At 25.3% G+C, this 12,178-nt stretch overlaps 1 protein-coding gene across 1 annotated transcript in view; it reads right to left on the minus strand.

Moving 5' to 3' along the window:
* Positions 1 to 12,178, minus strand: part of LOC129610908 (putative mediator of RNA polymerase II transcription subunit 26) — a 70,577-nt gene that overhangs the window by 10,422 nt on the left and 47,977 nt on the right. Inside the window, exon 2 of the mRNA XM_055523706.1 lies at positions 900 to 1,360. Coding sequence (XP_055379681.1) covers positions 900 to 1,360 — 461 coding nt within the window. The remainder of the gene's footprint in view (positions 1 to 899; positions 1,361 to 12,178) is intronic.

Raw genomic sequence — 12,178 nt, forward strand, 5'->3', positions numbered from 1 at the left:
TTCTATACTAATTCAAGTTGTCAAATTCGTATACAATCAAAAATATTTCAAATTAATTATACTATATAATCAAAGTTATTAACTAAAATTGTTCTTCGCTGAGTAACGAGACTACAATGGGAGAAAATTCGAAAATTAATTTAAACTCAATGTAAAAATGTGTATGAAAGTACATATGTATGTAAAAATATTTTATAAAGGAGAAATAATTATTAATTTATTTTCTTATATTCAATACACAAAAAAAAAACAAAAAAACTTAAGAAAGAGCAATAATTTCAAAGGTTAATGAAACCATCCATTGTCAATGTAATGAACGGTGTGCGTTATCAATGTTCGAAATCAAAAGAATTTCGAATTTTTTTTCGATACGCTCTAAATCGTAGATTCATTAGTAATCAAAATTATTACCACCTTTTGTCATAACTATAGCTTTTGTCATAATATAAAAGTAATAAAATTTTATAATCAGAAAAATAAGGAAATCCCAGTAAATGTTGTAAGCATTTTCGTGAGCTGTAAATTTCTTTTACAACACAAAAATTTTCTCTTTATTATCAGACATGTCTAGGATTATTGCAAAATTTAATACATATGCATGTTAAAATAGTTTGTTAATATTTTATTTAATAATAAAAAACAGACCATGAAAAATTTTTGTATAGAGAGGGATCAATTTTTTGACATTGCAGTATTTTAAACTTGTACAAGAATATCAAATCATGGGAATTATTAAATATTGGGAATATAAATAGGAATTATTATTCAATTTAAGCACTTTTATCTAATAAAAGTAATTTCTTTCATAAAAGACTGAGTTAGATTAATTTTAATGCACACATTGTTAAAAAACAATTCGAAATCGCGAAAAAAATTATAATTATAAAAAAAATACTTACAATGGTTAAAGGACAACTTTTCGTTGTATTAAATTGATTTTTATTTTGATGAGTACTACTACTTAATCCATGATATCTATTTAGAGTATGTTGATCACCAGCAGTATTTTTAAATGTCATTGATTTACTACCATGATTTCGTTGACTATTTATTATTATATCGCTATTAATATTACTAGTGCTGCCACTATTACCGTTATTACCGGTAATGCTACTACTGCTGCTGCTGCTACTACTGCTAACACTATAAAATTTATTTTTAGCTATTATCAGTCGTATTATAAATCCATGAGATTCTGATGTTGTAAAATTTCTTTCACAAAATTTTTTTCTCATCATTGAACTTGATCGTAATTCTAAAAAGAAACTTGATTGTCTACCATCACTTTCTACAAAACGTTCATTATTTGTTTCATTATAACATAATGACTCGAAATATTGATTAGATGATGAAACTACACCTAAAATTAAAAAACAAAAAAATAAAAAATTAATAAAAATTAATTCAAAATTATAAGCTTTAATTCTTTTAATAATATTTTAATTAAATTCTAAATATATTCTAGAAGATGACTAGACAATTTAGAAAGCGAGCTTAATATAAAATATCATAATTATCAAATTCTAACATTTATAGCATTACCAAACTATGACAAAGCTTAATTTACGATTTTAATGTATTTTGTTTTAGATTGTCATTAGCAGATTACAAACATAGTAGAATAAAATCTTATAAAAGCTATAAACTTTCAAGATCCATATAACTATCTAAGTTTCTAGTTACGAAAGTCTATAAGTATTTCTTGAAAATTTATATTGAAAAATAATTGATTACCACATAAAATTAAAAAGTAGAAATAGTTAAACCCTTAACAATTATTCTTACAGATTTAGTTTCTCCCATTAAAATAAAATTGGAACCAATTTTTCATACATACGAAAATACATATGTATACGAGTATTATGTTAACTCATTTACTTAACCATTAATCTCTATTCATCCTAAATGTAGGCAATTAGTTAATAGAGAAATATATAGGTAATAAAAGAATTTAATAAATGTAATGGGATATTTTTAAGAGCAGCTGTTTCACTTGTTCAATTGAAAAGTGCTACTTTACGAACCATAGGCTGGATTCAACTTCATTAATAATATAAGTAACATAAGAATATGTACGAGTAAACGAGAAAAATTTAAAAAAAAGAAGCCTAAAATCGTGAATTTTCTATGTAATGTAAGTATGGTCTGACTAAATAATAAAGTCTTAATATCTTTAACAAAATCAAAGAATCCAAAAACATTGTAATGAGCCTATTGTTCTACATACATGAGCAAATACCTAAATATCTAAATATTCAATCATAAAATGTGGTACAATATACTTAAACTATATTTAGATTTATATATATATGAATAAGAGTGTAATTTTTTGTTAAAATGTAAGCATACCAATTTTCTCATACATACATAATATATATAATTATACATATATATTTACCACAGATACATTGACACATTAATATAGTTTTATTCTTTGAAATTTTATTTTATGCCTAAAAATTACATTTCATTAAATTAACTTAATCAGAGAGTTAATAACCCATATTATTATTTGTTCATTAGTTTAATACTAACCCATATTACAATATATCTGATTTACATGCATACATAATATGTATATAAATTCCTTTATATATACATATGTACATATGCAATCTATGTTTTGTATTACATTATAAGGAAAAATTTCAATGATAAAATTGCTGGAAGTGTTAATGTTTCCCCGTTGAAATATAATAAATTCTTGTAATGCTTGCCTATTATATAAAATTATGTGAAAATTATTTCGGCACTATTTTAAAATAAAATGAGTACGTGCGTATATTCAGTTTCATACAGAATAATTTTGATATTAAATTTCATGCATGTATAGTGCTACACATATATAAGTAGTAGGAACAGAAATTTAATAAAATACAATTATGTATTTATTTTTATATATTATTAATCTTCGCCTCTACATGCATAATAAAAACATGTTGTACAATATTATGTAAAACATTGACATTTTTATCGCGTATATGATAATTAATTGAATGAAAATTTAATATAATTTTCATCCTTATATATTTAACTATTAATTATTATTATATAATAAAAGTTATTCAATGAGCTATATAGCAATATGTGAATTAAAATGTACAACTCTAATAAAATGAGTTAGGGGAGATAAGAAGTAATGCATATTATTATACGATTACCAACACTAGTAGTTATTCCGGGGTAATTGAAAGTAGGTTGTACGTTGGGCACTACTTTGTATAAGAATCTTCTATATTTCGTAATGTTGTATTATATCCCAAGTTTTTTACGTTTAGGTTTAGAGAATGTTTGGTGCTCTTAACTGAAACGCTATAAATCTAAATTTGCATATAAGGACAACGTATAATGAAAAAGAATATTGAAAATAAGGGATTTGTAATTAATATTTCAGCCCTATATATAATTAAAAACTAAAATTAAGTTTAAAATTCGCATACACTAAATCAATAGAAAAAAATTATTTGGTAGTCCTTTCCCAAAAAAATATATATTTGAACATACATTAGATTGCTTGTTCTTCTACACAAAAACTTATATAACTTTTTTTCTCAAAATTGAGCCTTGCACACATTTAGTACATATAGTACATTTCTAATTAAGTTTAACTCATGGAGCTTCAATATTTTTTAAGACAAATTTTTTTTTATTATTAAAGGTACATTGATAATATGGCGCAGCTATTAAAAAAGCTCAAAAAATTTTAGTATTTTACTTGAAACTTGTAATTTTAAATTTACATTGCAAATACGGCGACAAAATTTAAATGAGTTTTTATTAATCATTGTCACATCTCCAAGATTTCAGCACAGCAGTTTAAGTAATTTTTGACGAACAACTGCTGACCACGTGCACAAATTAATTAAAAATGTATGAAAAACTAAAATTCTTCCATTAACTAAAATGAGCAATTGTTGACAAAAATTTATTAATTTTAACTATATCAGCTTTTGTCTTATCACTGCAATGATGAAAATAACATGTGTTAAATCAATTCAGAATTCAATAATACATACACTCATCCACCATTATTTTCCTACTGTTACAAACTGGTTGTAAGTTTGTTTTACCTTCTGAACATATCTCATAAGGGTATAGAACAATTACATATAAAAAGTATTTGGATTTGTAAATTAAATAGTCTCATGTTCTTCAGAATTTCAATATAATTATATACTTTCATATAGACTTACAAAACATAAATCATTGCTTAATACAGAATTAACATGGTTCTATGACAATGTACTTATATAATTCTATGCAACAATTATATAAGTATACGAACAAAAAAAAACACAATGTAATCTGCAGAAGGTCTTCTATATATTCGCTTTGTTTTTTTTAAAGGTTATATTTTCTAAAATGAAAACTATAACATTATTAGAAACTTAATGGAATGAATAAAATATCAAAAATTTATCAATTAAACTCAAAGCAATCAATCTCTCTACTCCCTCTTCTATTCAGTTCGCAATTATTACTATTCCATATTTCATAAAATATTTTCTGATGATTTATAAACCATAAAAGTATACAAAAAACCTTAAATAAAAAAAATTAACTGATTTTAGATTACAAAAATTAATAAAAAAAAATTTTTTGTTTATTGCATTATTAACAGAAAATTTTGAATTGCCTAAAAACTCCTAAAATGTATTTTCAGAACATTGTGTGTAAATGTAATTGCAAAAGAGAAACAATAAAATCAGTAAGGTCAAATCTAACCAAAAAAAAAAAAAACATAAAAAAAAACATTTTGGTTAATCTTCGAATTCAACTATTAATAATAATTTTTCAAATCAAAAATAAATTAATTTCAATAGACGCGCCACAGTCGCACAGCATAATACGAGTAGCAACTTACATTTTTATTTAACCGAGTAATAATTACATTCATTTTAATTAATAAACCATTTTAAAAAATTTATACAATTGATTTTCATAAATGTTAACCCATGTCATGATCGTTATTACTTATCGTATGAAAATAATAAAGAATATTTGATTTATTAAAATTTTAAACTAAAATTAAATTCTTTATTAGAAATTTTCTACATTAAATGCAAAATTAACCTTTTCAATTAATCTTTTTGACAAGTTTTTCTTAAATAATTACTCACATTCATTTACTTGTACCTACATAAACATAAAAAAAATACTATAATAAAGTTGGGTCAAACCAATGGTTTGTAAGGAAGCACTTTTCCCTTTTCCTAGTGAAAATACTGATTATGAAAGCTATCTGCTTTCACAATCTTATTTTAATTAGTTTTATCATATTTATTAGCTTATTTTAATTAGTTTTATCTTATTTTAGCTTATTTTAAATACGTCTACAGAAATATGTTTCTAGTAAAGACCAATTCGAGAATATAATTTCGGCTTTTTATCTTCAAGAGTGTAGAAGTTTTGTAAGCAGCCAAACGGACAAACGAACGGGCGGACGAATAAGCACTTTTTTCAAGATTTTTTTGGAAAATGCTATAAAGGTATAAATAAAATATTTTGTACTACTTATATGAAAAAATTAATTAAAAAAATTAATTTTAAATTAAAAAAGCCAAAATTATGAATAAAATAAACAGAGTAATTTTTTTTCATTTTTGCTCTCTTATCTTTCAATATTTTCTAAATAAAATTTATTGTTAAGACAATAACCTTTTAAGGAGATGATTGTGTCAACATTTTAAACAAAAGCGCAAAAAAGTATACACTTTATTATTTTTAAATTTGACTTTATTCGTGACCTTATATTAAATTTATTTTTGTATTCATAATTATTAATTATATATGAAAATATTGCAATGTTTTTTGAAAATTTTGAAATAAAAAAGTAATAATAATATTAAAAGTGAAATAAAATTGAAAGTTAAAACAAAAAAAAAATAAGAGTAAAATTCCATAATTGTAATAAATATGAAATTATATGGGCTTAATTATTATAAGTGAATTGGAGTTCGATTACAATTTAGTACAGAATTGATAACACACCAATATTGAGGTCTTATTTTGAGAAATTTTAATAATATGTTTTTTGTAAATATTTTAAAAACTTTATGTAAGAACACAAATTATTTGTATGATTCTTTCTATTTGTAATAACAATATCAAACTTTTTGAGATATATTGTAGATTACAGAATTGAGCGATGTTGCACTATGACCTAAAAGATCTATTGTGGCCACACCACGAGCTGTGAAACTCAGTGTCGCACCGCTGTTACTTTTTAAGATAAATACCACTATTGTTTAGTATTAGCATGACTCACTTCCCAGAAAAAACCGTATTGTATAGCAAAGGGGTTCTTTAACTGATAATTTTGTTCTATTATTTTCTATATTTTTGAGGTGCTATAATTAAACGTTTATATACATATACGCACATACAAACATAACATGCAACTTTTAAAAATGTTTTCCTCAAACAATCAAAAACGCTCTTATCTAATATCAATAATAGTTATCATTTATAATTGAAACTTTGATTAAATTTCCTGTTAATTTCGAATTATTTATAGAATTCGGAAAATTTTTAAGTCCTATACTTGGAATTGAACTCAAATTTTAATTAAATTTTTTCATTATTATAAAAATAATACAATTATTTAGAAATTAATATAAATTTAATATTTGAGTGGTTATAGTAAATTATGGACGTCGAATAGTCTTGGGCTTTGCTCACAAGATTAATTTTGATTAATTTCAAATGTAATTGATTATTATAGGCCACAATAACTCATTTGGTATTGTTAAACGAACGATCATTTCTTGAACTCATCTATGGTATTTGATACAAAAAATCTATTTAAAATAAAGTGCTTGCTTATTAAAAGCATTAAAATGAATAAAAATTTAAAATAAAATTTTATAAATTTCCGGGACGTGCAATTTTTACAAAAACACACCACCAAGTTCTTTTTTTTTTAATATTTCAATTATAACATTAAATTATTTGCTAATCATATTCTATTTTAAGAAATTAAATTTTCAAATACTTCTATATTTTCTTCCCTTTAAAAATTCAAATTATTTGTAATTATACACGAAAATTAGGTTAAACAAAATCTTTCGTAAAGAAAAAATTATTCTTTTTGCCTTTCTGTCTCACATTAACCAAATATTTTAACATTTTAACAACAAAATTAATAAGTGTAAATTAAAAAACAAGAACGTAAGAGGTAAACGATGTTTTAAATTGATTTTACATACAAAAACGAAAAAAAAAACAAGTAAAAACGTTTCAGTCGGTATAAACCGATTGAATTATACCCTGCACCTTTCGTTATTGTGTAGCAATTACTTGAACCTCTAAAATCATTCTATAGAAACTTCACGGACATGTCTGACCTATAATTGGACATCCGACTGCCAAGTTTCATGAATCTGTCCTTATAATTTTTCCAAATATTTAAAATTAGCTTTTGGAGTTGTATGGTAAGTACCTGAACCTGCCAAGCAATGCCACCAAAACTTCAGAAATATATGTGACCTATTACTCAACATACAACTGCCAAGTTTCATGAATCTGCCTTTATTATTTTTCCAAATATGTAAAATAAGCTTTTGGAGTTGTATGGCAAGTACCTGAACCTATCAAGCAATTCCATCAAAACTTCACAAATATATCTGATCTATAATCGGACACACAACTGCCAAGTTTCATGGATCTGACTTTATTATTTTTCCAAATATTAAGAATAAGCTTTAAGACTTGCATGGGAGCTACTCGAACCTGTCAAGCAATCCCATTAAAACTTTAGAAATATGTCTGACCTATAATTGGACACACGACTGCCAAGTCTCATGAATCTGACTTTATTATTTTTCCAAATTTTTAAAATAAGCTTTTAGACTTGTATGGGGGCTACTCGAACCTGTCAAGCAATTCCACTAAAACTTCAGAAATATATCTGACTTATAACTCGACACAAAACTGCCAAGTTTCATGAATCTGACTTTATTATTTTTCCAAATATTTAAAATTAGCTTCTGGAGTTGTATGGCAGGTACCCGAACCTGTCAAGCAATTCCTATAAAACTTCACAAATATATCTGATCTATAATCGGACATCCAACTGCCAAGTTTCATGAATCTGACTTTATTATTTTCCCAAATATTTAAAATTAGCTTCTGGAGTTGTATGGCAGGTACCCGAACCTGTAAAGCAATTCCTCTAAAACTTCAGAAGTATATTTGACCTATAATTGGACACATGACTGCCAAGTTTCATGAATCTGACTTTATTATTTTGCCGAATATAAAAAATTTGCTGTTGGAGTTGTATGGCAGCCACCCGAACCGGTGCAGCTATCCCATTATAATTTCTAGAGCATGTGTAGAATATAATTGGACACATGTATACAAAATTTTATATTTATAGCTTTATTAGTTTTTGAAATATTTAAAATAAACTCTTTGAGTTGTATGGCAGCTACCCGAACCCGTTGTCCGAATTAGTCCAATAACAATAGGGCTCGTCCTTGGCACAAAAGAAAAAACTTGTGAAAGTTTGGTGTCGATTGCATTATTCGTTTTTGAGTTATCGTGCGATCGGACGGACGGACGGACGGACGGACGGACGGACGGACGGACGGACGGACAGACGGACATGTCTAAATCGACACAGAATTTTACGCTGAGCAAGAATATATATATATGTCCATACCGCAGATGACTCCTTCAAGTAGTTACAAACTCCATACCAAAGTTAATATACCCTTCACGAAGTGCAGGGTATAACAAGAAATTCATAAAAAAATTATAAAACTGGCTGAACACTTTTTATAAGTAAAAAAAAAATTTTCTCACGTTTTTTATATTTTATACGTTCATTAAAAAAATTTCGTCGCATTTATGTGTATATTATGTATGTACATAAGTACGTCGTCATGAGTAAATAGCTTAAATTAAGAAAAAAAATTAGAAACGATATTCTAATTCATCTGCTAAAATATGAAAATAAATAGAGTTGTTCGTGTCAACTCTATGGTATCTGAAAGAGTTTTGATATTTTTAAAAATACAGTTTCAGGTTAGAAATCTCAAGTTTTCACAGCTTTATGTGCAGATCAGATGTAGATGCTCAAAAACTTTGCATTTCTAGCCTTAAGAGCTGCAAATCCAAAAACCTATAATATTGTCGGAATCATTCTGCTCTTGGCTCTATAATCTTTTTGAAAAGTGATCCTGAGCTCATTTGCTCAAAATTTTAAATATATGAATTTAATGGGATCAGAAAAATTAGCCTAAAAAATTTAGATTATTTTTTTACTTTTTCGAAATTTGAAAATAACTTAATGCTTTAAAACGATTTTTCGTGCTCAATTTGATCACCTCAGAAAAGATAAAATTGAACAGCGAAAATGACAAAGTACTTTGCATCCACAACTATGATAAAGTGCAACGATTGCAAACTCTCTTTCCATGCAAAATATGTTATTTATGTTTGTTTACAGGTATTTAACTTTGTACAGTAATTCTCGTCGATAAATTACGGAGTAACAAATATTATAATACTTTCTGAAGTCAATTCATATTTATACAGCTAATTTGAATCTTCCTCTTTCTAGTATCGGAATAATGAATTATAAACCTACGTGTATTTTGAATAAACTCTTATAATATTTTTGTCAGTGTGCTTAGAATTTTAATTAAAAATAAAATCGCAATAATTTTACAATATGAATAACATAAATATAAATTAGAAAACGTGTTAGACAATTAGAAAAGTTATTTTTGAAACAAAAACAAAAGTGTTTTGATTCTAATTTGTTCATAAATATTTGCAGTTGATAAGCAGTTAATAATATGGGAATTAATTAAAAATATTTTGTTTCAAAAATTAAAAAGATGAATTGTTGAACGTTTTCATTGTATTTTTTCAGTTTCTCTCTCTTTATCACGATTTCCTCTCACTGAGTGAGTAAATATCCATATTCTTATCCACTGAGTGAGTAAATATCTTCTAGTAAGAATTTTACTATATTGTTTGCAAATGTAAAGTGTTTTTTTTTTATTAAGCAGCTATCCCGCTTTTTTAAAAATATGTAAAACGTTGACAATGTTTTTAATTACTTTGTTCTGGAAAGTGAAAAGTCTAGTTGGTAATTTTTAAATTTTTAATTCATATAAATGAAATGATGGTATATGTAGTTGGACAAGGAGAACTTAAATTTGAGTGTGACAAAGATAAGTAGAGAACAAAGCGTTAATTCAATATTTAATAGAAAAAATTTTCTCTACACAAAAACGGTTTTATTTATCAAAACGTTAACACCTAACAAATGTTTTTCGTAACTAATATTTATATATATATACATACATACATATACAAAAAATTGGCCCCTTAACGATAATTAAATCAGAAATCTTAAATCTGATTAAAACTAGGCTAATTATTTACTATTCTCATTTAATAATTTTTTAAAATTGCTTTCTTTAAATTGATAACTTGGCCAAAATAAAAAAAATAATCTAAAATATTTTAAGCTTTGGCATACTTTCTTTCTTGGAAATTTACTTTCTTCTTTATCATTTTTTTTTAATCTGAATTTTTATAATAATGTTTTAAATTATACTAGATTCTTTTAATATAAATACAATTTTCACTTTTACTTATTTATCAATTTCAGTGTATCGTTTCGCTTGATCTTCACTAATTTCCAGCTTTGTTTTATTCACATAATTCAAATAAAATTAACTGCTTTTAATATTTTTCAAAAACATCATTATCAGGGGCGCTTTCTATAACCATTGAATTTGATATTTCTTATAGCTGAATCAAAGTTATTACTTGGACTAAGTATATGAGTTCATATTATACAACATCCAAACAAAACAAATAGATCAAAATTTAATTGAATGTCCGCAAACAATTTGACTCGATTCCGAAACATTATAATAAATTTCTTACACAAAACAAAATTATTTATAACTTTTTCTTTCACCTTAACGATTAATACAAAATTTTAGTTAAAATTAACTACAAATGACTGATGAAACTTCCATAGTTTCGCTATTTCTATTGTTCTACATTATTATTATACACATTCCTATTTAAATGTGAATTTATTTTCCAACATACGTGAACAAAGAATAACAACTCTGAGCTTAGCCTATATAAAATATTTTAGGTTTTCTAAAAATAATAGAAAAATTTTGACTATCAATTGAATTTTGTAACTACTCCGAGTTTCTAATTTCCTAACTAATTCGATAATGACACGTACTTAGCTACACTTTGACATACATATGAGTATATGAAGTATATGCGGAATCCTCTGTCATAAAAAAGAATAAATTCAATTATATACGCATGAATTTTAAGTGACACCTCATAATAAGCACCTAAACACCTTGAAATTTCAAAAAAATTATAATTTCAATTGTGTACTTAACTATCAGATAGATTTATATCTAAAATAATTATAATATATTACGAATAATGAATATTATTATTGAATTTGCCGCCATTTCTTCATAAAAAATAAAAGTTGAAAGGCACTTATAAATTTTATTAATTAATTATAATCGCCTTTTGTAATTTTTTATGCGTCTGCATGATATTTACATGCGTTTCATAAAGTATATCTAATAATTATGGCATAATAGGAATTAATTCTTGTTAATTACTTTATAATTTCTTTCTGTTAACGCACAATATAAAATTAAGTACGTACTATAATAACGTAATTAATATTTTACAATACCACGAACTATATGTAATGTATAATAAAGGTGATGAAATTAGAATTTATTTTCTAGAAAGGTTCTTTATAAATAATGAATTAAAAAGCTCTCAAGAATACGTCTGAATATTAAAATTATTGAATGTATTTACTTTAAAAACAAAATAATTATAAGAAGATGATCGTTAATAAGTTAGTTAGTTAGCATACGACATGCCGATGAAGTCACGTTAATAGCTATGACAATAATATGCAGGACCTGTAACAACTAGTAAACGCGATAAACACACATAGCAAAACGAATAATGTAAAAATGAACAACTTATCCTATAGCGATGCGAAGATATTAATAGATGATTTACCCGTAGAAAGGATGTCCAGTTTTAAATATCTCGGATGTTAGTTGAACCAAAACTAGGACGACGACATAGAAATAAAATTTCGCATAGAAATGGCTAGGGCAACATTCATCAAATATAAAAAACTTTTTAC

Source organism: Condylostylus longicornis, unplaced genomic scaffold (genome assembly GCF_029603195.1).
Source record: "Condylostylus longicornis isolate FDR11 unplaced genomic scaffold, ASM2960319v2 ptg000048l, whole genome shotgun sequence".
In the NCBI taxonomy this organism is placed as follows: Eukaryota; Metazoa; Arthropoda; class Insecta; order Diptera; family Dolichopodidae; genus Condylostylus; species Condylostylus longicornis.